Source organism: Protopterus annectens, chromosome 4.part0, assembly GCF_019279795.1.
Source record: "Protopterus annectens isolate FY-2018-M chromosome 4.part0, PAN1.0, whole genome shotgun sequence".
Lineage (NCBI taxonomy): Eukaryota > Metazoa > Chordata > Ceratodontiformes > Protopteridae > Protopterus > Protopterus annectens.
The window spans coordinates 1,320,401,958-1,320,429,096 of record NC_056733.1 but is presented as its reverse complement, the minus strand read 5'-3'; the positions used below and the strand labels follow the sequence as shown (position 1 = coordinate 1,320,429,096).

The window sequence follows — 27,139 nt, the reverse complement described above, 5'->3', positions numbered from 1 at the left end:
TTGGAGGCTGCACTTGCAAAAACCCTTTGACTATTTGCATAGACTTAGCTTTTTCTTCCATCTTTTTAGAACCTCTTCCGCTTTGGTGCCAAACAGATTAACCTTATTCAAAAAAGTGTCTAGTAATTTTGATTTGACATGGTCTGGTAAGATCGGCTCCTTAAGCCAAGCATGCCTTCTCAGTACAGAACCAGTGATTGCTGCCTGCAAGATGCTTCTAGGGCGTCAAAGCCACATTGAAAGGTATGCCTGCTGACTTGGCTTGCAGAATGCAAAAGCTAGTGTAACTCTATTTTCTTCACAGTCTGTAAAGGTAGATAATTTTTGCTTAATAAGTTCCATAATATGTTGCTGGTATTTCAGCATGTGAAACTGGCAAATCAATGCCCTAATGGCAAGAGTTGCAGAGGTGTATACTTTTTTACCCAATCTATCTAAAGCTCAGTCCTGTCCGAAGGGGTGGGATTCTTACCTGTAGTTGCTTTTATACCTTTAGGCTCCTGGAAATGACCTCTGGGTCAGCAGTAGGATTTTTGAAAAGAAAATTTGGAGAGTCAGGGACTCAGTAGTACCCGTCTGGTTTCCTTGGAGCAGGGGGTAAAGTATCCGGAGTTAGACTGGATTCCATAAAGACATAATTTACAACCTCCAGAAAAGGAGGGATAGCTAAAGGTCTATGTTGTGGCAAATCTAAAAATTCTCCAAGTCTCTTTTTGGACTGAGGATAATCCTGGCATTCCCAGTGGAAATGCTTTCTTAACGTATGTAGGGTTTCCCCAAAAGAAAAATCCACTGAAGGGGAAGCAAAGGGAATGGAGTCCTCTGCATCAGAATCCTCATAAGCAGATTAAGACATGTCTTCATATTCAGAAAAGTACAGTTTTGTACCTACCATAAATGTAGATGTTCGAGTGCTAATACAGCTGCAGTAATCACAGATGGGTTTTCAGCTGTCAGGCGGTCCCTCGGTCGGCCGAATTCCAAAGTCTTGGTCCGGCGTCGGTTGTTGTCGCTTACTCTTCTGACGTCAGCGAGGCCAGAGTATATAAGACACAGCCGACGCCATGTTCTTCAGTCTTTCTTGCCCCAGATGTCAGGTGCCCCCAAACGGAAGGCAATACATAAATAATGCTTATCTACATATACAAGCAATGCAATATAAACCAAAATCAGTGGAAGCAAGCAAATAAAACATAGCAGGATAACCCAGTCAGGTAGTATGAAGAGGTTGTTAGGCCCCATGCCTTTACCAAGTGGGGAAGGAGGGAGGGAAACCTGTACTGCAGCTGTATTAGCACTCTAACATCTACATTTATGGTAGGTACAAAACTGTACTATGTTCATCGTGCATACAGCTGCAGTAATCACAGATGGGTAGAGTCCCAAAGCTATGCATAGGGTGGTAGGTACTAGGAGGAACTGGGTTGAGCCAGAATGCCCTGCAAAACAGCAGTGGCAAAGCCTGCTCTTGTTCTAGAATATAAAGGCAGGTGGTAGTGTTTTGTGAAGGTATGTACAGAACTCCAAGTGGCTGCCTCCAAAATATCTTTGGTAGGAACTCCTCTGAGGAAGGCTGTAGAGGTTGCTGTGGCCCTGGTGGAGTGTGATCTGATACCTGTAGGAACAGATTTCCCATGATAGGAATAACAAAACCTTATGCAGTGGCCAATCCACTTGGAAATAGTCCGTTTTGTGACTGGTTTCCCTTGAGCCCCTACAGCATAGGACACAAAAAGTTGCTCTGATTTCCTGAAGGACTTTGTTCTGTCCAAATAATAACGTAGCTGCCTATGGATGTCTAAAGAGTGTAGCAGCCTTTCCCCTTTGTTTTGAGGATTGGGATAAAAGGTAGGGAGGTGTATGGCTTGATTTAAGGCTACCCTGGATACTACTTTTGGCATAAATTATGGGTTGGTACGAAGGGAAACCCTGTCCTGATGGAAAATGAGGAAGGGCTGCACTGCCATGAGGGCCTGTAGTTCAGAAACCCTACGAGCTGAAGTGATGGCCAGAAGGAAAGCTGTTTTCCAGGACAAATGTTGCAGATCTGTTGAGGCAGCAGGTTCAAAGGGAGGCAATGTTAATTTTTCTAGTATGTAATTAAGGTCCCAGGATGGTATTGGTTGCTTCCTTGGAGGTCTTATATTCTTAGCCCCTCTGAGGAACTGTTGTAAGAGTGGGTGAGAAAATAAAGGGGGATTCATGTTGAATCCTGCAGAAATGGCTGAGGCATGTATTTTTATGGAGGAGAAGGAAAGTCCACTGTTTAGCAGCTCAGCTATATACTGTAATACCTGAGGCATGTTCAGTTTTCTAGGGTTCTGGCCTCTTTTCTCATTCCAAGAGCAAAACCGCTTCCATTTTGCGGAGTAAGCTTTTCTAGTAGATGGCCTTCTGGCCTCCAAAATGACATCCTGCACCTCCTTGGAGAGTAGGGTCTGTTGTGATGTTAAGGAATTTTCCATGCAGCGAGATTGAGTGTTTTCAGCTGACTGTGAAGAGTTTTGTAGCTGTGCTGAGTCAGCAGAAGAGGCATTAGAGGCAGGGACCAGGGAGGAGTATGTGTTAGGCTCCTCAGGAGTGGATACCAGTGTTGCCTTGGCCAATCTGGAGCAATCAGTATCATCCTCGGTTTGTCTGTTCTTGCTTTCAAAAGCACCTTGGGCAGAAGAGGCAGAGGTGGGAATGCGTAAACTGTCCATGCTGTCCAACTGAATGAAAGGGCGTCCACTCTCCAGGCCTTTGGATGAAAGGTCCTTGAACAAAACTTTTCCAATTGATGATTCCTGTGGGAGGCAAAACGATCTATGTCTGGCCTCCCCCACGCTTGGATTATTTCTGTAAACACCTGAGGATGTAACTTCCATTCGTGTGGATCTGTCATATTTCTGCTTAGATTGTCTGCCAGTGTGTTTTCCAATCCTGGCAAGTACTGTGCTTGAAGTTAGATTTGTCTTTCCAGAGCCAAGTTCCAAAGAGTCATGGCTAGTCTGCACAAGGGGTATGAATGTGTTCCTCCTTGTTTGTTTATGTACCACATTACTGTGGTGTTGTCTGTTCTTATCAGTAATTGTCCTGGATGCAGGAAGTCCTTGAAAGCTGTAATTGCATTTATTACTGCTAGCATTTCTTTTGATTGATGTGAAGGTGCTTTTCCTTTTGGGACCATCTGCCCTGAATGCACCTGTCCTTCATGTGCGCCCCCCAGGCGTAATCTGAGGCGTCTGCGGTTATGACTTGTTTTGCTTGAGGCTTGCAGAATGGAAGGCCTGTGTTTACTTGACATGCTTGGGCCCACCATAGAAATTCCTTTTGCAAACATGGAATTATTGGTATAATTGTTTCCAAACTGTGACTGTGTTGAGACCATAGATTTTTTAGGTACCATTGAAGTTTCCTCATATGCAACTTTGCACATGGGATTAGAAGAATGCAAGATGCCATGAATCCCAGAGCCTGCAGGATTTTCCTTGCAGTAAGCCTGGTACATTTTGCTAGAATTTTGAAGTACTGAGATTGTTGCCCCTGTTTTTCTGCCGTAAGATATGCCATCTGGGTGTTTGTGTCCAAGTTGGCACCCAGGAAGGTTATTTTCTGAGATGGTGTTAGTCTTGATTTCTCTTTGTTGATTGTATATCCCAGAGAAAGCAGTAACCGTGTCACATATGCCAGATGTTCCAGAAGTATGTGTTTGCTGTCCGCTTGGATCAGGCAGTCGTCCAGATAAGGGTAAATCTGTATCCCTTGAAGTCTGCAGTAGGCAATCACTGATGCCAGGCACTTTGTGAATACTCTGGGCAGTAGATAAGCCAATGGGCAATGCAGAGAATTGATAGTGGATTGAACCTGCAAGAAATCTGAGGTATCTTCTGCAGCTTTGTCTGATTGGGACATGCAGGTATGCCTCCTTGAGGTCCAATGTTACCAGCCAAAACTCCTTGCCCAGCATGGGAAGAAGTTGCTGTAATGTGAGCATCTTGAATTTTGGTGCAGTAGAAATGTGTTTAGGATGGATAAGTCCAAAATGGGTCTCCAGTCGGTTCCTTTCCTTGGTACCAGAAAAAGTCTTGAGTAAAAACCTTGACCTTGTTGGTGCGTAGGTACCTTTTGAATAGCTCTCATGTTTATGAGCTTTGAAATTTGCAGTTGTGCCTCTGCCCTTTGATTTTGTGGCAGGTTTGGCATGCCTCTCATTTTTGGAAGAGTGTGAAATTGAAATTTGTAGCCTCTGTTTATAATGTCCAGTATCCATTTGTCTGTTGTGCAATATGCCAATTGCTTGCAAATAATGCTAGTTTCCCTCCCAAAGGTGCTGCCAGCTGAGACCTGCTTGGCATGAAAATGAGAGAGTCATTGGGTTTGCTTCCTGTATTGTTGTGCACTGTCCTCACCACCTCTTGGTGCTGGAGTTTGCCATTGTCTGCCTCTATATGATCCTTGAGATTGCCCTCTGCCCCTTGTGCGTCTGTATCTACCTCTTTGGGGCTTGTCAGTAGCTGGAAAGGACCAGTTTTTTGAAGGCCAATTTCTGCTAAAACGTGGTGGTTGGACCTGTAAGAAAGCTTTGACAGTTTGCATAGATTTGGCTTTTTCTTCCATTTTCCGTAGTATCTCCTCAGCATTAGTACCAAATAGTACATCCTTTTGTAAAGGAGCATCTAGAAGTTTAGCTTTCACATGATCAGGCAAATTTTGTTCCCTAAGCCAGGCATGTCTGCGAATGACTGATCCTGTAGCAGCCGCTCTACTGGAGGCCTCTAGGGCATCATAACCACATTGTAAGGTGTGTTTACCCACTTGCTCTGCACTATGCATCATATCCTGTAACTCTTTTAAATCTGGTTGTTCAGGTTGAGACATTTTGTTCCTTAATTGTGATAACAGGTACTGTTGATATTTAATCATATGAAACTGACAGTTTAAGGCCCTCATGGCTAGGGTGGCCGAGGTATATACCATTTTACTCCACCTTTCTAAAGATCTGGATTCCCTTTCTGCAGGAAGTGGATTCTTGGCAGTGGAGGCCTTCAATCCCTTGGGGCCTTGTGAAATGGTTTCAGGGTCAGCATTATGGCTCTTGAAGAGAAATTGGTGAGAGCTGGGTACTCTGTAATACCTATCAGGTTTGACTGGTGCAGGAGGCAGAGAATCAGGGTTAAGACAAGCCTCCGAATAGACATCATCCAGTATGTCCAAAACAGGGGGTATAGCCAGAGGTCTGTGTTGAGGTAACCAAAGAAATTCCCTAAGTCTTTTCTTGGAATCTGAAAAGTCTTGGCCTTCCCAATGGAAGTGTTCCCTCAAGGAGTGCAAGGTTTCCCCAAAGGAAAAATCCTCAGGAGGGGATACCAAGGGAATGGACTGTTCTGCATCCGAATCCTCAAAAGGAGAATAAGAGTGTTCCTCTGCATCAGAATGTTCTGATAAAATGGATCCCTGATCAGAAGAGGGAGAATCTTCCTCCACTCTGGGCCTCTTGTCAGGAGGGGGATGAGAACCTCTGATAAGAGTAATTAAATCCTCAGCCATTTTTAGCATCTGTTTTTTAGGCATGGGTCCTGAAGATGGGCCCTGTGCAACAGGCCTCGTGGCATGCCTGGCTGCTTTGGATTTAATAAAGGCCTTAATTGAAAAAGAAGATGAGGGCCTAAATACACCATGGGTGGAGGTGGACCTGTCCACATTAGTAGGCTCTACATTAGCAGGGGCTTCGGTAGTAGTCTGGGAAAGGGCCGAGGACCCAGCGGTCTCGGGTACAGAAGACACCGCCAAAGGAGTGTCGTCGGTAGTCAGGGACTGCAAAGGTGTCTCGCTGAGAACCGGACCACCTGTTTTGGCGGGGACCGCGGACCTCGCGTGTCGGTCCTTTTCCTTGCGTTTTTTGGACAAAACGGCAGTCGGAGTGTCCGATGACATTTTATAATCAAAAGCTTTACCAAAGTAGTGTTGGGCGAACTCCGCCCGACGCTTAATAGTGCGTTTATTGAAGGTAGCGCAAAAGCGACAGCCCGAGACGTCGTGGTCTGGTATGCAGAGGGAATGGAAATCCTTATGCGGTATTTGCTTCCCACAAGAAATACAATTATTAACTTTTTCTGACATCGGTCTGAGGCAAGAAAAGTTTCAACGGGTACTTAGCTTTAATGAAGACTTCGGTTTCCAAATTTTTTCGTAATTCAGGAGCTGGCCGACCGGCACTTGCGAACTGCTTCTGCTCCGGGCACCGCGCGGCAAAAAAGACTGAAGAACATGGCGTCGGCTGTGTCTTATATACTCTGGCCTTGCTGACGTCAGAAGAGTAAGCGACGACAACCGACGCCGGACCAAGACTTTGGAATTTGGCCGACCGAGGGACCGCCTGACGGCTGAAAACCCATCTGTGATTACTGCAGCTGTATGCACGATGAACATCCTCAGTGTCATCTGACTCTTGGTCAATTAAAGCTGCTGGGGACAGGTTTCTTTCGTTTAGCAGGGGAAGGCTGGCTTCCCCTAATCAACATAATCAGATCTTCTGCCATTTTAAGCATTTGATGCAGTGGTAAGGAAGCAGGTGCTTGAGCTTGGGTCGTAGGTTTTTTACGCATAGCTCATACTCTTGGTCTTAGAAACTCTGCAGTTTTAGACAGAACTGAAGAAGTGAAAGAAGGCGTCGGTTTGTGTCAAATATTGGTAATGCAAAGAACTTCCTCTGAAGCTGGTGCCTGCACAGCAGCTCCGGACCCATCCAAGGTAGAGACATCCGCAAGTTCCGTAGTCAGAGAAGAGTTTCGTGGCATACCAGACTCCAAATGGGTCTCAGTAGCAGCCTGCGAATCCATCGAAGCGGGCATCAGGGACTGCAAAAGCACCTGAGTACCGGCGAACTGGTGACTACCTTTACGTAATCATCGTCTGCAGTTTTGGACCTGTGCAGTCTGTCTCGGTCTTTATCCTAACTTTTTTTTTGGAAGATTGGCAGTCGGATGGCTTACCGGAGCCATTTGGAATACGGAGATCGAGAGCGAAAGTATTTAGTGACAATAAAGGCCCGACGACGAACAGTTCGGGTGTTGAACAAACCACAAAACCGACAGCGAGGTACATCATGGTCTGAGCCTAAACAGGTGATGCAGTAAGAATGGAAATCTCGGTGTGGTATTTGCTTTCCACAGGCGAGACAATTGTTAACTTTATCTGACATCGGTTAGAGCAAGAAAAAAGGATCTCCAATGGGGTACTTAGCTTTAGAAGACTTCAGGATGATTCAATTCGGAAACGAAAACTCAGGTAGCAGCCAACCAGCACTCGTGCAAACTGCTTCTGCTTCAGGCTCCTCGGCAAAAAAGACTGATGTAATGGCATCGGCACATAAAATAGAAATGTTGCAATTAGGCCCTTCTTTATTGGATACAAATCAGTGCTTCAATTAGATCTTTTGTAAAGCTAGGAATTCAGCTGTTCAACGTTTTCTGGCACTCAAGCTTCAACTTCTCTCTGACACTGCAGAATAGATCAGCTGTCAATTCTTACAGACTCAGCAGGATTATGACCTGGGAGAGGAAGGAAGTAACTTTCAATGGAAGTAAACAATACAAAGGACACAGACTCGTTTATTTATGACCCAGGTGGTAGTGAAATGAGGGGTTATACATCTTATTATGCAGGGTTTTCTTGGGATAAAAGAAAATAGATCTTAAATTGTGATGGGAAGTAAGACATAAAAGTAATGGATACAAATTATTACAGAAAGTACTCTGAGACAAACACATGCTGTACAGCACAGAAATTCTCCCAAATGGGCTAAATAGATTAATCATACTATACATAAGGTAGCACAGAAATACATTTTCTACGGATACAATGCAGTCTGGGAAGAGGAAATGCTCTAGTATGGGGTGTAAGTGTACTCAGGTGAGCAGCATAAGGATGCTGCTTACACACATCGCAATAAACTGCATGGAGCCACAAGAAAAATGACATTGAAAGCAATCATAGACAGCTTCTTAAACACTTGATTTCAACTTATACCTGGAATTACTAAGCAACATCATTTTATCAAAAGCAGAAACCACTAAGGGGATCTGAAATGGCTCACTCTGGGCAGACGGCTCTTTACTCGCTCGACCTTTCTATAGCTGTCAAGTGTATGGGCTCTTATCTGGGTGATGGACAGACACATACTGAGGCTTTTTTAAATGGCTGAGGATATAAGCAACTGAGACGTCCACAAAGATTTCCTTACAAAAATAATACAGGAAATATACACAATGTCCTACACTGATCCCTTCAAATCCCTGTCTTTACTTGGTATCATACAGACTTCTGAGAGGTGATCTTTGCCTGGCATACAAGGCATCACTGAACCCTGTTCTGATGAATCTTTTGCACATTCGCAAAACAAACAGCATCAGAACTACTAATTTAAAAGACCAAATTTTGCTTGCAACATAAATAGGACACTCTGGGGAGACAGATATGTTTCTCAATGAATTCCCATTCTGTGGAACAGGCTCCCCACCCATGTGAAGCAGAGCTCCTCCCTATCCCTATTTAAGTGCAACTTGGACCTATGGATGGTTAACCGAAAATTCACCTCTGATTTGGCTCACAAGTCTCTTATGGACAGAGGAAGTCAGTAAATCACCTCCTTTAAATCAAACTTAAATTAACTTTTGTGGGTCACATTTGGGTGGCATGGCTAGGCTTGTAAAGACTGTAGTGGTTGTTAGCTTAGTATATATGCCTATGAACCGATGTATGCATTTACATATTTACTTAATTTAACTAAAACCTGAACATCATAATGCTCCATGCAGGCAGGGTGTTAACTGTAGCAACTGTTTGCTAGATTTGTAGCAATCAGTTTGCTACAGTTTAACAGAAGAAACATTTTTTAATAAAAAATGTAGAAGGAGGGTTGGGGCAGGGCACAGAAATGAGATCTGAATGGCTGCAGCAAATGGGAAGAGAGGCATGTCAGTAGAAAGAATGGCAGTTTTTTTTTTTTTTTTGCTCAGTGGGAGGAGGGTGTGGATCTAACTGTTAATAGCCATCTCCTAAGGAGTGAGCTGAGAGGGGATAGGGCGCTAGTTGAGACAGTTATGCTTCTGTTTCAGATAAATTTACAAAAACAAATAAATAAATGAATAAATAAACAAGCACATAAACCGTTAGCCCTGTTGCAGGGCAGAAGGAATGGTGACTTCCACCTTTTAACAAGAAAAGAACTATATAGGTAGGATAAAATAGAATGGCAGAATTTGCATACACTTACCATAAATGTAGATGTTTGAGTGTATTCACTGTTAAAGTCCTGACTTTCAGGGATTTCCTGCTGTGTAAGCCCTTGGCCGGCCAAACTACCAGAGTAAAAATCTCCTTCCTCCTTAGGCTGGCGGACGTTTTATCAGACATCAGTACTCTTAGGTATATAGGGAGCCAGCTGACACTGACATCATTTTTTTCTTGCCCTCCAGAAGGTTGGAGCCCTCAGGATGAACAATAAGCAAGGGTCTAAGACAGAAACTAGGTCAGGCAGGGGGAAACACACAGGGGGTCCACTGTCTAGGGAAGACGACAGACGCAGACTAACACTGTAGGCAAAGGCGGAAGGAGAGAAGGAAAGAAGAGTGCAATACCGCCGAATACACTCGAACATCTACATTTACGGTACGTGCAGACAGCTGCACTATGGTCTTCGTGTTCCACTGCTGCAGTCCTGACTTGTGCGATGACTCCCAAAGCAGAGATGAGGGTGGAAGGACGATTATGGAGAGGAGAGGATGCCCTGCAAGATGGCAGTGGCGAATAATACTCTAGATCTGGAAAAGGCTGATAAGTGGTAGTGTTTGGTAAAATTATGTACAGATGACCAGGTAGCAGCTTCCAAAATGTCTTTGATAGGGATTCCCTTTAGGAAGGTAGCAGTGGCCCTTGTAAAGTGAATCCTGACAGCTTCAGGTGGCTTTTTACCATGATGGCTGTAGCAAAAGGAAATACACTTGGAAATAGTCTTTTTGGAAACTGGCTTCACTTCAGAGCCAGTGGCACAGGACACAAAGAGTTGGTCTGACTTCCTGAAAGGTTTGGTTCTATGAAGACAGCAGCAGAGCTATCTATGCATATCCAAGGAATGAAGGATTGTCTCCTCCTGGTTCAGAGGCTTGGGGAAGAAGGTGGCCAGGTGTATGACTTGATTCAAGGATGTGTCCATGATCACCTTGGGCATAAAGGATGGGATAATGCTGAGGGATACTCTGTCTGGGTGTAATAAGAGAAATGGTTCCACTGACATGAGAGCTTGCAGCTCAGATGCCCTCCTCACTGAGATGATAGCCAGTAAAAGGGTAGTCTTCCATGTTAAAAATGTTAGGTTAGCAGAAGCTGATGGTTCACGGGGTTGGGGGGGTTGGGGGGTAGGGTTATTTTTTCTAAAACAAAATTGAGGTCCCATGGAGGCGTGGGTTGCCTCTTGGGAGTTCGGATGCGGCTCACTCTCCTAAGAAATTGTTTTAGCAGGGGGTGTGAAATGACAGGAGAAGAACAGAGATATGGGCTGAAATGGCAAAGGCATGAATTTTGATGGAAGAAAAGGCTATGCCTCTGTTAATCAGGGTAGTCAGGTAATCTAAAATGGCAGAGATATTGGCTGAATTAGGATTGATACCTTTCTGCTGGTGCCAGATGGAGAATCTTTTCCACTAGTTGAGTAGATTTCCTAGTACTAGGCCTTCTGGCCTCTGAGAATGTCTTGAACTTGGTTGCTTAGGGCATGCTTGGAGGTGGATGCTGGAGGATTATCCAGGTTGAGAGTCTGAGAGTCTGCAGATTGGGAAACACAAACCTTCCCTTGTCCTGAGTCAGAAGCTCCACTCTCTGAGGTAAATTGCCACAGATTTCTGTTGGTTAAACTTAGTAGCAGAGGATACCAGCGGTGCCTGAGCCAGTCTGGGGCTATCAGAATCTACCCTGATTTTTAGGAGGATGTCAGGAAGAACAGGCAGGGAGTGGGATGCATAAAGGAAAAAGTGGGTCCAAAGGAAGGAGGAAAGCATCTGTCTTCCAAGCTGTGAGCAGTTTGGTAATGGAACAGACTTTTTTTTTTAGTTAAGAATTTTTTTTGGGGGTAGCAAAGAGGTCTATCTGTGGGTATTCCCTTTTCTGGGCTACGTTGAGAAACTTTTCCTGATGCAGATGCTATTCATGGGGATCCACCAAGTTACTACTACTGACGTAATCTGCTAGAGAGTTTTGAACCCCGGAAGGTATTGTGCCATGAGGTACAACCCCAGAGAGTGAGCTGTCTCCCACATCTGCATAGCTAGTTCACATATAGGGTAAGAGGGAATGCCTCCTTGTTTGTTTATGTACCAAATGACAATGGTGTTGTCTGTTTTGATTAGCAGGAACCCTGGTTTCTATTTTTCTTTGAAAGCTAAGCCCTTTTGAACTGCCATCATTTTTTTCCAATGTATGTGCTTGTCTCAGAAATGAATTTCCCATTTGCCTTGAGACTGAAGGTGTTGGAAATGAATTCCCCAGGCTGTCTCTGAAGCATATGTGTTAAAAGTTTGACCCTGAGGGGTGAAACTGAAGGGGAAGCCAAAGTTCTAGGCACAAGCTTGTGCCCACCATACAAATGCCTCATTAAGACAAGGGATCAGCTGAATTTCGGTCGCCAGGGATTGTGAGTGATGGCACCACAGATTATTTTGGTACCACTGGAGTTTCCCTATGTGTGGTCTGGCCAGAGGAATCATGAGGATACAAATTGTCATGTAGCCCAATGCTCTGATAAATTCCATGGCTGAGAGGTATTGTCTCTGCATAATGTTTTAGAACTACTGCATCAGAAAGTAAACCTTTTCTGGAGGGAGAAAGGCCTTTTGAAGTGAATAATCTAGAAGAGACCCCATGAAAACTATCCTGGTGGATGGGTCTGTGTTGGATTAGCGTATATTTATGGTGAACCCCAAAGCAGGTGAGGATGTTTTGAGTAAAGGTCAGATCCCTGTAGAGCTTTAACAGACTTGTGGCTTTAATAAAGCAGTCATCTAGATAAGGATACATTTAGACCCCTCTTGTTCTGCAGAGAGCGATCACAGGGGTTAAGCACTTTGTGAAAACCCTGGGAGCAGTAGACAAGCCAAACGACAGTGCAGAGAACTGAATATGACTGGTACCTGCTCCGAAACATAGAAAGCTTCTGCGTGATTCCACTATAGAACTGTGCAAGTAAGCATCCTTTACATCCAGGTTGGGGAGCTATAATGGGTAGAAGCTTTTGAAGAGTCAATATTTTGAATTTTGGTACCAGAAGGGACAGATTGAGGGTGTATATGGCCCCAAGAGCCTTCCTTTCAGGAAACCAGAAATAACCTGGAAAAGAACCCCCTTTCCTTTCTGGTGTTTCTGGGACTGTTCCACTGAGCCCTGTGAGCACAGACTGAAAATTTAAGAAATGGCCTCTCTTCTTTAATTTTATGGAATATGTGGGAAACCTCTGTATCTTAATGGCTCTTTGAAAATCAGCCTGTAACAATTTAAGATAATATTCAGCACCCACTTGTCTGAAGTGATGAGGGACTGATTTTCTTTGAACAGGGATAGCATTCCTCCTATTTTTTTCAGAGAGGGTGGGGGCAACGGAAGGGAATGGGAGAATCACTGGTATTGTCTGCCAGGACCTTGTGGCCTAGAACTCCCTTGCCTGGGGGGGGTTGGAAGACCACTGCCTGGGCTTTTTTGACTGGCGCTGCCTTTGAGGTCTTCCCCTCTGGTGTTTTCTTTGTCTGCTTTTTGACTGAGAAGGAAAGGACTGGTGTTTAGTGGGAAAATTCTGGCTAAACATAGGAAGCTGAACTTGGAGGAAGTCTAACAGTTTGCATAGATTTTGCTTTACCTTCCATATTTTTGAACACTGTCTCAGCTTTTGGCCCAATAGGAAGTCCTTGTCCAGGGGTGAATCCAGAAGGTGGACTTGACATGGTCTGGATGGGTCTGCTGCCTAAGCCAAACAAGCCTTCTAATGACAGAACCAGAGACTGTAGCTCGGCTGGAGGCCTCCACAGCATCATATCTGCAGTGTAAAGAGTGTGTAGCCACCTGAGAGCTAGAATGGCAAAGGTTCAGCAATTCCCTGGAAATGTTCTTGTCCTCCAGGGAAGATATATTTTGCTTCATTTGATCTAAAATAGTTTCTTTGTATTTGATTACATGAAACTGGCAGTTAAGGGCCCTCATGGCTAGGGTAGCAGAAATGTACACTTTTTTTTACCAAACCTATCAAGGGCCCTGCTTTCTTTGTCAGCAGACAAATAATTTTTTGAAGAACTAGCTCTTGCTCCTTTGGGTCCTAGAGTGACAACCTCTGGATCAGCAGAAGGATTCTTGAAGAAGTATTTATGCGAGTCCAGCACACTGTAGAACCTGTCTGGTTTTCAAAGGGTTGGAAGAAGAGAATCTGGACTCAAGGAAGAATCCAAAAAAACATCCTCTACATCCCCCAACACAGGAGGGAAAGCCAAAGGTTTGTGTTCTGGCAGGTCAAGAAACTCCATAACCCTCCTTTTTGACTGTGGGTATTCTTGGGCCTCCCATTGGAAATGTTTCCTTATGGCATGGGGAGTTTCCCCAAAGCTGATGTCTTCAGGAGGCAAAGCGGAAGCCAAATTCTCTTCAGAATCTGAACGTTCAAAAAAAGTAAGGAAGGGCTCCCTCCTCAAAGACAGATTCTTCCTGGTCAGAATGCTCATCAGAATCAGGAGGCTAGGGTTACCACCTGTCCCACTTTGCGAGGGACAGTCCTTCTTTGGGCAGTTGTGTCCTGACAAAAAATATTAAAAATGGCAAATGTCCTGAGATTGTAGGATATAATTATGTCCTATATTTTATGTAATAGTTGCATAAAACAGTTATTCTGTATCTAAAATACCTAAATGTTATACGAAACAGAATAAGCAACTAAAATGCTACAAGAATAAGCTTTTATTTAGGCAAAAAAGTGAAGTTCTACCCTTGTACTGACCGTGGGTATGTGTCGGCCTGTAAAATCTGATGTTTGTCCTGAAAATGTCCCACTTTGGCCATTTGAAAAGATGGCAACCCTACAGGAGGCTCAGAGAAAACTTCAGTGGTAGGATTTCGCTTCCTTTTCCCTTGGAAGTCTCCAAAGGGGTTGCCTAGCTCTGACTATAGAGATAAGGTCTTCATCTAACCTCACCAGGTCTTGCTGATATCCCTGTCCATGGGAGCCAGTAGGCCTAGGCACGTCCACAATCCTGATGCCAATCTCTCTGTAAGGATGAGCTGATGTAGACTGATGCCACAAAGGGACATTGCCAGTAAATCGCTTGTTGGAAGCCAAAGTCTGCTGAGCACCCCCAGATTCAGCTGACAAACTACGAATCAAAGCCTGTGTAGAAGTTCAGGGATCCGACAGCATGTCAGACTCTGGACAGCTCTTGACAGAGGCCTGAGCCACCACCTCAGTCACAGAAGGGGGCTGCAAAAGTGCCTCACCTTCCTCAGCGATAATGAGCCCTGGGGGACTGGCAGGAGGAAAATGACTGTCATCCAAGGCCCTAACTTGGGTCTTTTTTCCTTATCTTCCTTATTCTTCCTTCACTTAGGGAGCTCAACCTCAGGATGACTGTGGGATGCCATCGGACAATGCAAAGTGCATGGGAGACTAAGATATCTAGTTAAGATCTTGGTCCTACACCTGTTCGTCCTAGAGTCGAACCGGGCGCAGACACGACAATTAGGAATGTCGTGATCAGGGCCTAGACAGGTGACACACAGTGAATGGAAGTCTCTGTGTGGGATTTGTTTACCACAGCAGAGACAATTGTTAACCTTATTTGACATGGGTTAAAGCAAGAAAAAAAGAGTTTCCCAATGGGGTACTTAGCTTTCAGATGACTTCTCTCTGGTGCGGACCGACCAATGCACTGAAATACTGCTTCAGGCTCCCATGGCAAGAAATGACTGCTATCATGGCATTGGCTGGCTCCATATATACTCAAGCATGCTGATGTCGGATAGGAAGTCCATCAGCCTAAGGAAGAGGGAAATTTTTAGTCTGGTAGTCAGGCCGGCCAAGGGCTTACACGTCAGGAAATTCCTGTAATCAGGACCGCAACAGTGAAACAAGAAGTGCATCAAGACAGTATGGAGGGCTAGCTTTTATTTTCTTGATGCAGTTAATACATGTAAGAGACACCATGTGATGATGGTGTTCTGGCACTGTCACTTGTGTCCCCTTTCAGAGGTTTGGATGTACTACATATGTAGTGCACCCTGTGTCATGCACCATGGAGGTAAGGTGTTTACTAAAGAAAGGCAGCCACTTTATATCACTTAAGGATGGTAAGGACTTACTGCATATTCCACCTCTTACAAGTCTACAGGGAGTTTTGTTTCATGAGACTTATGTTTAGCTTCTTCTACTAGTTCTCATGGTTTCCAAGTCTAAGCCAGGAATGTCCAGAATAACTGCATCATCTTTGCATTTGTTATGTAAGCAGCCAGTAATAGCTTATTTTCTACATACCATTACTTACCACTTCTAATGGAACACTTATTGTCAATACAGCATGCCCTCACAGAGATCCAAATAGCTTTGCGGTTGTTGTTGTGTCTTTTGGATTTTCCCGGTTAGGGGTCACCACAGCGGATCTCTGGTCCGCTAATGATTGGCAGTAGATTTTTACGTGCAGAGTTGCCAGCCCTGACGCACAACCTTCAACGAAGGTACACCCATTCACGCATGTCTCCACACAGAAGACGCTCTAGCTGAGAATCGAACAGGACAACGTCTTACTGCGAGGCGACAACGCTACCGCAGCACCACCACCGCAAACAAAAAAAGAAAAGTTACAGACATATCATCCATTTTTACTTCTTTTCATATTCAAGTTCTCTAACTTAACTGTCTTTCATTCCATTTGTCTTACAAATATTGTTCTTCCCCTTTTTCTTATCCCATCTTTTATGGATTTTCCCCTCTGCTATTCATATTAGTACCTGATGGAGAAGGTTAATTTCTAATAGCAATATACAGTTCCCCAAACTACACTACTATCTTCAAATGGCAGTTCAACTAAAACAGTGCAGGATTCATAGGGAAAATACTTTGCATACATGTATGTGACAGTGAACTAAACAAGAGGCAATGAGTGTGGTAACCTTATTTTCGGAACTACCCACAGCAGGAACGTTTGGCAGAACATATGGCAGGTTCAGTGTTTTTAGAGAAATAACTTTGAAAGTATATAGAAACAAATCAAACAAAAAAAATGCCAAAACATGCAAAAACAAACAGTGTCAATACGGGAAAAGATGAGCAAAATAGCACACTTTCACAAAGGTAGGACCTAAACTTATTACGGGAAATGCTCATGGGTCAAGAAATTACAAAGCAGAAAGAAGAAATGGACCTAGAAGGTTGTTTGATAATGTTGGCTAAGAAATCCTGGCAATTATGAGATAATTTCTAAGCTACTACCTTCCTCAAAATAATCTTGCATGCCACAGGCTTGCAGCATTTCAGTGGCTTACCATCTGCAGGGTCCTGTAGAACAATTCTCTCTAGTTCCTGCCAATCAGTGTTCATTCGTTTTACTAACTTGTATGCATTCACAGGATGACCAAGGTATCCTTCTGGATCAGAAGTTGAAGTGGAAGTTAATGCCTCCAGTTTTTCAGCCCATCTGCAATGCAAAGTAATTGTACATTATGATAATATTCAAACAAAAGTTTACAAGCAATCAAAGACTTCAAAGAGTAAAATGAAAAGGTAAAAAAGAGTTACTTGGTAAAGGTGAAGAGAAGCATCAACATCAAACCATAAAAAACTGCACCCATTGGAAGAAAAGGTGAGGAATGCACAGGAATAAAAATTAGATTTCAATTTTAAAACAAATTAGTAACCAATAACCCAAACAGCATTTAAATTAAAACAATAAAAAATAAAAAAATATTGAATCCGATGTTTAAATGAACCTTTAAACCTTTAATCCACAGTTTGAGCACTTTCATTCCTCCTAGTAGCAGAACTTCATCAGAAACATGGAGGCCATTTTGTTACAAGGTTTAAATAGCCCAAAAGGTGCCAAAACTCCAAGCTTTTAAAGATACACACACTCAAAAAACTTACAAACTTGCAAAAGCATATACACATACCAAAACCATCACAATAAAAACCCTAATATTAAAAATACTATTCAATACATTTAATAAATATCAAACTGTTAAAATATTGTTACAGATATTAAAAGATCAAACAAATAAAATCAGATGAAACACTGTCAAATAAAATATATATACTTTGGCAGCTTTGATTTTTAACATAGGCTTAACAGAAATAACATCATTAATGCCTGGTGGGTTACGGGCGTTATGTAACAAGTTTCCAGAACACTTCTCTCTGTTCAAGAATTGCTTCCCAGTTACCCCCTCTATTACTAGGTGTCACTTTTTCAAGAATATTACATGCAAACTTTTTAAAATTATGACATATAACTGAGTACTTATACAAGGCATTAGTTTCAAATCCTTTACTGCTCACATAGTTGTGTTGATAAATTCTATTCCACAAAGGTTCTACTGTCTTAGCGACATAAAATGCCGGGCAAGAAGAACAAAGTAATGTATACTACCCCCTCAGTAGTACAATTACAGCGTCCCTTCACTGAAAGCAATCTGGGGTAGCTAGACACTGAGAAATATATTTCCTATCATTAGCCCTCTTTAAATGCATTCTGGAGGACTGGATGGGTAAAGTACAGCTGTGTACCTACCATAAATGTAGATGTTCGTGTGTATTCACTGTTGCAGTCATTACAACTGGGTTATCCTGCTGGAAGGCTACCCGCAGTCGGCCTGAATTCCAAAGTCTAGGTCCGGTGTCGGTTGCTATCGCCTCCTCCCAGACGTCAGTGCACCAGGGGTATAAAAGATGCAGCCGACACCATTTTCTTCAGTTTTTCTTGCCCCAGACGTCATGTGCCCCCAAAAGGGTAGGCTAAAAATATGTCTATAAAGCATGCATGCACCAAGTTAAGTTTCCTTCATTTACAAGCAAATACACCACATAGGTTGTATAGAATAGAGAAATACAGATAAGGTCCAGCAAAGATAAGGGGGATGGTGGGTGGGTAACCTGAACTGCAACAGTGGATACACTCTAACATCTACATTTATGGTAGGTACACAACTGTACTATGTTCATAGTGTTTCACTGCTGCAGTCATTACAATTGGGTTGAATCCCAAAGCTAAGGTTGGGAGACTGGAACTAAACAGAATTAGGAGCAGCTATGAGGCCCTGCAGGACTGCAGTGGCAAAGCCTGCCCTGGATTTGGAGTAGAGTGGTAAGTGGTAGTGTTTTGCAAAAGTGTGCACTGAACTCAATGTTGCAGCCTCTAGAATGTCTTTGGTTGGCACTCCTCTGAGGAAGACTGCTGAAGTGGCTGCTGCTCTGGTTGAATGTGGCCTAATGCCCTTAGGCACTGATTTGCCATGCTGAGAATAGCATAAACGAATGCAGTGACCTATCCACTTTGAAATAGTCTGCTTTGAGATAGCCTTTCCTTGTGATCCTGCAGCATACGCTACCAGTAGTTGCTCAGTCTTTCTGAAAGTTTTGGTTCTGTCCAAGTAGAAGCACAGTTGTCTGTGTATGTCCAAAGAATGCAGAAGTTTCTCACCCTTATTCTGTGGGTTTGGATAAAAGGTAGGCAAATGAATAGTTTGGTTGAGGGCCACACTGGACACTATCTTAGGCATACATGTGGGCTTTGTCCTTAGAGAAACCCTATCTGGATGGAAAATGATAAAAGGTTCCACAGCCATGAGTGCCTGTAGCTCAGACTCGTCTTGCAGAGGTTATTGCTAAGAGCAGAGCTGTTTTCCATGATAAAAATTTTATATCAGCTGTAGCGGCTGGCTCAAAAGGAGGCAGATTGAGTTTTTCCAAGACATAATTGAGGTCCCATGCAGGTATTGATCTCCTTAGTAAGTTTTTGACTCCTCTGAGGTACTGCCTTAATAAAGGCTGAGAAAAAATAGGTGGCTCTGTATTGTAATGAACTGAAATGGCCAAGGAATGAATCTTAATTGATGTAAAGGAAAGGCCTTTCTCCAGCATCTCAGTTAAGTATTGCAAAATCTGAGGGATATTTGGAACAATCATGTCAATTCCTTGTGCCTGGTTCCATGTACAGAATCTCTTCCGTTTTTCTGCATAAGATTTTCTGGTACTGGGCCTTCTGGCCTCCAAGATTACATCCATCACCGCTTTAGAGAGAGGTGTGTTTTGAAAGGCTACATTATCCACCATGCTGCCAGATTTAAGGTCCTGAGTTGGCTGTGCAGGATCTGACTGCTTTGTTGGGTCAGTAAGTGAGGAATTTGAGGTAATATCCATGCTGGGCATTGAGTCAAGTTCCTTATGATTGGGTACCAGTGCTGGCGGGGCCAGTCTGGGGCAATCAGTATAATTTTTGGCTTCTCTTGTCTGACCCTTAGGAGTACCTTGGGGAGGTGAGGCAGTGGGGGAAAGGCATATACTGTTAAGTTTTTCCAGCTGAAAGATAGAGCATCCACTTTCCATGCCTGCTTGTGATAAGTCCTTGTGCAGAATCTCTGTAGTTGGCAGTTGTAGGGGGAGGCAAACAGATCTATGTCCGGGCATCCCCAGGTCCTTGTTATCATGTTGAAGACTTATGGATCCAATTTCCACTTGTGGGATCCATGAGGTTTCTGCTTAGTTCGTCTGCCAGAGTATTTATCTTTCCTGGCAGGAATTGTGCTTGCAGATGTACTTGGTAAGTCAATGCTGTGTCCCACAAAGTCATGGCTAGTCTGCAAAGGGGGTAGGAATGTGTGCCTCCCTGCTTGTTTATGTACCACGACTGTAGTATTGTCTGTTTTTAGCAGTAGTTGTCCTGGATGAAGTAGGTCCTTGAAGGCTGTCAGGGCATTTTGAACAGCTAGCATCTCTTTTTGATTGATATGTAGTTGCATTTGGATTGTGTACCATGAGCCCTGAATACATTATCCTGCCATGTGGGCCCCCCAGGCATAATCCGATGCATCTGTTGTCAAAGTCTGCCTGGCTGGGGGTATGGTGAATGGCTGTCCCTTGTTGTGGTGACAGACCTTTGCCCACCATTGAAACTCCTGTTGCAGGCAGGGAATGAGTGTAATTTGTTTCCAGGCTGTGGCAATGTTGAGTCCAAACCCTTTTTAGATACCATTGTAGTTTCCTCATGTGCAGTCTTGCATATGGAATTGGCAGAATGCAGGATGCCATGAAGCCCAAAGCCTGCAGAACTTTTCTTGCAGTTAACTGGGTGCTTGTTGCCAACTTTTTGAAATAAGTGGGTTGGGAGAGTGGCCTAATGGTTAAGGTGTTTGCCTTACAAACACAAGGTGCAGAGTTTGTGTCTCACAATGGATAATTGGCTAGGCTTAAAATGACTCTCAAGGGCAATTAGCCTAGTAATAACATATGAACCATATAAGTAGTCAGTTGCCTTTGTTTGTCTGGCGTGAGATAAGCCATCTGGGCAGTTGTATTTAAGCTTGCACCCAGGAATATTATCTCTTGAGAGGGTACAAGTTTTGATTTATTTTCATTTACTGTGTACCCTAGGCATGTTAATAATCTTTTTACAAACGCCAGATGCTGTAGTAGCATGTCCTTGTTCTCTGCTTGAATAAGGCAGTCGTCCAGGTAAGGATATATTTGTATTCCTCTGTCTGCAAAATGCAATTACTGGTGCCAGGCATTTTGTGAAGACCCTGGGCGCAGTAGATAAGCCAAAGGGCAGTGCAGAGAATTGGTAGTGCATTGAGCCAGCTATGAATCTGAGGTATCTTCTGCATGATTGTCTGACTGGGACATGCAGGTATAGCCTCTTTTAGGTCTAAAGTTACAAGCCAAGCCTTCTTGCCCAGCATGGGCAGAAGCTGCTGCAGAGTCAACATTCTGAATTTTGGAATATCCAGGTATGTGTTTAGAATAGATAGGTCCAGTACTGGCCTCCAGGCTTTGTCCTTCCTGGGCACCAAGAAAAGTCTTGAGTAAAATCCTCGTCCTTGCTATTGCTGTGGTACTTGCTGAATGGCCCTCATGTCCATGAGAGATGAAACTTGTTTTTGTGCCTCTGCCCATTGATTTTTTGGCAGGTCTGGCATACCATTTGCCCTTGACAGGGTGTGAAAGTGGAATCTGTAACCTTGTGACACTATGTTCAAGACCCATTTGTCCTGGGTGATTAGCTGCCAGTTTTGAGAAAATAGTGCTAGTTTTCCCCCTAAAGGAGCTGCCAGAAGATAAGTGCTTGGTGCTGGCAGGAGAAAGTCATTGAGATTGTTTTCTGTATGGCTGTGATTTGTCCTCTCCGCTTTTGGAGGTAGAAGCACCCCATTGTTTAGACCTGTATGGGCCTTGGGGCTGGGATCTGCCTCTAGGGCGTCTGTATCTGCCTCTTTGTGGCCTGTCTGACACTGGAAAGGAGCAATTATTTGTAGGCCAGTGTCTGCTAAATCTTGGAGGCTGTACCTGTAAGAAATCCTTGACTGTTTGCATAGATTTGGCTTTGTCCTCCATTTTCTTCAACACCTCTTCTGCTTTAACACCAAAAAAGGTATCATGCTGTAATGGAGCGTCTAATAATTTTGCTTTAACATGATCAGGCAAATTCTGTTCCTTTAACCAAGCATGCCTCCTAATGACAGAACCCATAACAGCGGCTCTGCAGGAGGTCTCCAAAGAATCAAAACCACATTGTAAAGTATGCTTTCCAACTTGTTCAGCTGCATGCAATAAATCCTGCATTTCTTTATTTTCTGCACATTCAGAATTTGTCAACATTTTCTGTTTAAGCAGTGACATAATGTATTGCTGATATTTAAGCAAATGAAACTGACAATTTAAAGCCCTTATAGCCAAGGTAGCAGAAGTGTAAATCTTTTTTCCCCATCTGTCCAGTGCCCTGGAATCTCCGTCAGAGGGTGTAGGGTTTTTTGCAGTGGAAGCCTTGACCCCCTTGGGACCCTGAGAGATAGTTTCTGGGTCAGCAGCAGGGTTTTTAAAAATAAATTTGTGGGAGTCTGGAACCCTGTAGTATCTGTCTGGCTTAACAGGAGCTGGAGGTAAGGAGTCAGGAGTCACACTGGACTCTGAAAATACATCATCTACAATGTCTAGCACAGGTGGAATAGCCAGGGGCCTGTGCTGAGGCAGTAAAAGGAAGTCTCTGAGCCTTTTCTTAGATTCTGAATAATCTTTGCTCTCCCAGTGGAAATGCTCCCTCATGGTATGCAGTGTTTCCCCAAAAGAATAATTCTCAGGAGGAGAAGCTGAGGGGATAGATTCTTCAGCATCAGAATCCACATAAGGAGGAAGAGTGTATTCCTGATCAGAAGAGGAATCAGATGAAATGGAAACCTGATCTGAAAATTCATATTCTACCTCTTGCCTAGGCCTCTTGTCTGGAGGGGGATGAGAACCCCAGATCAAAGTAATCAGGTCTTCGGCCATTTTGAGCATCTGTTTTTTAGGCATGGAGGCCTGTCCATGGGGCTGTTGTACTGGTTTATTTGTCTTTAAAGCTGCTTTAGACTTTGCCTTTGAAGCTGAAGTTTTAACATATAATTGTGTAGGCCTGAAAAAGCCCTCAGAAGCCGATGCCTGCTCAGCGGCTCCGGACCCATCTGAGGGAATGGTTTCCGAAGGTCCAATACCTTGAGTTTCTGTAGGCCTGGTTGACTGCATGTGGGAGTCTGTATCGGCCTGCGGCTCAAAAGTAGCGGTCGTCAGAGGCTGCGAAAGCACCTCACTGAGAACCGGCGACTGGCCCAGAATAAGCCTCGTCGTCGGTTTTGGACCTCGGATGCCTGTCCTTCTCTTTTTCTTTGCGTTTTTTGTAAACTCTGGTAGTCGGCTTTCTGACGGCATTATATAATTAAACCTTCTGCCAAAGTAATGAAATGCAAAATCGTACCGACGCTTAATAGTGTGTTGGTTAAATCTAGCACAAAACCGACGACTACCAACGTTGTGGTCAGGGCCTAGGCAGGGAATGCAGTAAGAATGAAAATCCTTATGAGGTATTTGCTTCCCACAAGAAATACAATTATTAACTTTTTCTGACATCGGTCTGGAGCAAGAAAAAAGTTTTCCCAACGGGGTACTTAGCTTTTAATGAAGACTTCAGATCTGAAATTCGAACTTGTAAATCTCAGGAGTAGGCCGACAGGCACTTGCGAACTGCTTTTACTTCGGCCACCACGCAGCAAGAAAGACTGAAGAAAATGACATCGGCTGCATCTTTTATATCCCTGGTGCACTGACGTCAGGGAGGAGGCGACAGCAACCGACGCCGGACCTAGACTTTGGAATTCAGGCCGACTGCGGGTAGCCTGCTGGCAGGATAACCCAGTTGTAATGACTGCAAGAGTGAAACAGGATGAACATCTATAAATTCACTCCGGGGTTCAACCTGTATCCCTCTTGGACACAGACATTAGGTGCTGACTGTGGAAATACGGGTAAAACTTGGCTAGGCTTGTAAGGGCCCTAGGGCCATTAGCCTAGTAACTTCCTATGACGACATCTACATTGCTTACACGTCCTACAACATTTCATGCCCCAGTTCTTATTTGATACTTTGTATGTTGTGCTTTTTTTCTAAAATAGCCTTTAAATTATTACTGTTCTTGTACATAAATTTTGGCTGCTGGCCTAACTGGTCAAGTAGCCCAAACCTACCAAATACTGTCTTCCACTGGCATTCAATAACTTTTTTTAGAGAAGAAATTTCAGCATTGTACTGAATGACAAAAGAGTTGAGTCAGTATTCTTAGGATTCCTGCTGACAGTCAAATCCTTGGTACAACTCATTAAAGAACCACTTGTCTAACTTTAAGAATCCTTATTTTGAGATCCCCGAACAACAACATGGGGTACCCATGATCAACAAACAAAGTATAGAATTTATCAATTTCTGGTTTAAACACAAAATCATCTGAAATCAACCTACTGAATCTAATAAGCTGTTCTTTGACCATATTTTTTTCTTGCCACCAAGGGTTCTGACTAGTAAAATGCAAAAAACAGTGTGTGAAAAAGTTTCCTTTTTTTCTCCAAACATCTTTATTCGATTTTCACATATGACAAAGGCAATCTTACATTTAAATAAATGAAAAACATACAAAATTATACCACTTTGGTTGCAAACAAACAACTGCAGTTACAAACATTATACATCACTTACAAACCATCCATTCATTGTCAGTTAAGCATTATTATATGTCTCATTCAAATCCTGCCTCTTAAACCTCATTCCTGCTCCTCGTATATTGTACCCACAATTCTCATTTTTTCTGTGTAGTTTGCTTCTTCCCTTTTCTAAAGATCCCAATTACAGTTGTTTTATTTCTGTTACTATATTCATTACTTCTAGTAAAGTTGGCCTAGACTTTCCATTTTCTAGTAACTGCTTTTTTGGCAGCCACCATAACTAGACTCAGCAAGACTTTACTATGTCTAGGCAATTCCAATTCTGTAGCATAACTGAAAAAAAACATCTCCCCAGTCAGTCCAGTCTACTCACCCAGCATCTCCAACAGAGCGGTCTACAGGGAATCCCTCAAGTCTGCCAGCTCATTACACTCCCAAAAAATATGTTCCCAGCTACCTCTTTCTTGCCTGTCACACCTCCAACATTTGCTATTCAACGGAGGAAAAATTCTTTGGAGTGTACTTGGGGTACCAAAGTGCCTATGTAAACACTTCCAAGCAAAGATCCTAAATCTTCTAGACTTTGCTGCATTTTGGGAGATATACATACATCCCCCTCCATTATCTCTTTGTGAATTTCTTATCCAATCTCTCTTCTCAATCCATTCTAAGCTCCTGTGATTGATTCTTATAATTATCATGCAGTATTTTACATGCTTTACTAATTATTCCTTTTTAACGGCAGCTTCTGTTCTAAATTCTATTAAAAACTCTACCAGTGCTGGTTTTTCATTTAGGAGCTCTCTATTTCTTTCTCTTGGCCAATACTCTGATATCAATCCTTGATAGGGAAGGCAATCTCTAACCTGCAGTCCAAATAAATTATTGGCCTCTTCCCATTCTATTACCTTTCACTTTCTAGCTATTTGCTTCCAGCTGCCATTCTTCTCCAGTAAATTCCAGCCCCCTATTGCTTATTATCTGTATCCCTGACTACAATCATCCCTATTGGCAAAATCTCTTTTCTCCATTCTTGGCTAGTTTGGTTCTTAGAATACTCCCTGCTGTTTTATGAATATAATGAATATAGTACTCTGTATGATAGTTTTCTGCTTATGCTATGCACAAAGAGCCTTTTATTGGTAGAATCAACTTATCCCATTTGACCCTTGCTGTCTTCCCTTCCCAGATAAAATCCTTAACTCTTTTTTAATTGCTATCCACAACTTCTCCTCCTGTTGATAAGCGTTTGAAAAAGTTTCTTTTTAAAATAATCTAGACTCGTATCGCCTTTCAGATAAATGTTTGTATAGAGTACAGTAATGTCTAGGTAGTTTATCAAACTATCACTGGTCTGACAGGAAAAGTACAGGAAATCAGTACAATTCAAAAAGTCAATAAATTCTTGCAGCTTGTTAAGGTTCCCTTTCCATAGAACAACATACCTCATATAACCTTCGATCTTGGAAAACAGGGGTGAAAAATAACATTCCAAGCCTCCATTATGTGGGATGATAGAAAACAAGTCTTTAATATCAATTGTCACAAACAAAGCATCAGGTAAAATCTTCAAGTCTGCAATAGACTGAAGAAAATGGCAGGAGTCTTTTAATAAATGCTTTTTCCTACTGAAAAGGATTTTAACTTAAAATCAATCATTTTAGCCAGCGGTACCCTGCTGAAGCTATGATGGGTCTGAGTGTGTGTGTGTGGGGGTCGACCACTGACTTGTGATTCTTAGCGATTCTGAATATCCCCGGAACCCAAGGATGCTTGACCTCAAGAAAGTCTCTCACCTTAGGAGGCATATCAAAAATAGTATACAACTCCTCCAATGCACAGTCAATGCCTCGATAGGCTAAGTTAATGTCATTTCATGAGACTTCTACTAAGAAATCACCATTATTTAAAAACTCAAGCATCTTAAACAAATAAAGGTGGTGGTACATAATGACAGCACCCCCACCATCATCTGCCTTCATTACACAAACTTTTATCATTAGATAATTTTAACAAAAGGTCTCTTTCACCAGCAATTAAGTTATAAAATCTTTCTCTTCTTGTGGCCACACTCCCTGATACTGTTTTCACATAACTGTTTGAAAAGCTCAACAGGTGGTGCTAAAGGGGGATTCAAATATTACTTCTCCCCAATTAATTCTTAGCATCATGTTAATTTTTCGCATCAAACATTTCAAGTTCAGTTTTACAGTACACAATTTTATTTCAATCAGGGTATCCACTACACTGAGGTAAACTAGAGGGCACAAACATAAACCTTTTTTTGAAATGTCTTTCTTTCAGCTTTTCCCGGTTAGGGGTCGCCACAGCAGAACTCCGGTCCGCTAATGATTGGCAGTAGAGTTTTACGTGCTGGCTTGCCGAGACTAATGCACAACCTTCAACGAAGGAACACCTGTTCACGCATGTCACCACACAGAAGACGCTCTGAGAATCGAACGGGCAACGTCTAACTGTGAGGCAACAATGCTACCGCAGTACCACCACCGCAGTATAAACCTTTTTTTGAAATAATGAACCAAAAAGAGATGCAACAGGCAATGGAGAAAAATTATATATAGGACATCCACCAAAAAAATATACAGTTCCTTCAGCATATGTCCAAACCATCTGAGGAAATTATTTCTGCCCTTGACAATTCCGAAACCTCCTCGAATACCAATCATGCGTCGAGAGAGGGGGTTGAAAGTCGGGGGTATTCTGCTCCTGTCTCCCTCCGATTTTCTTCCAGCCTGTTGGATCTCTGGGCTTTCCATCCCACCCCCCCAAAAATAAGCCATCTCTTCGTCACTGTCACCAACACCTTCCCTGTGAGTATAGAGTGCATCACTAGCTTCTTACCTTTTTCCACAGTTAGGAATTGGATAAGCCTTCTTATGTTTA

The 27,139-nt window shown here is 43.0% G+C and overlaps 1 protein-coding gene across 5 annotated transcripts in view; it reads right to left on the bottom strand.

Annotated features, from left to right (window-relative positions):
- P4HA2 (prolyl 4-hydroxylase subunit alpha 2) overlaps window positions 1-27,139 on the bottom strand; it is a 1,028,898-nt gene that overhangs the window by 623,017 nt on the left and 378,742 nt on the right. For all 5 annotated transcript variants that reach the window (XM_044069196.1, XM_044069194.1, XM_044069197.1 and 2 more), the window contains one exon: window positions 16,543-16,694. In XM_044069196.1, coding sequence (XP_043925131.1) covers window positions 16,543-16,694 — 152 coding nt within the window. The remainder of the gene's footprint in view (window positions 1-16,542; window positions 16,695-27,139) is intronic.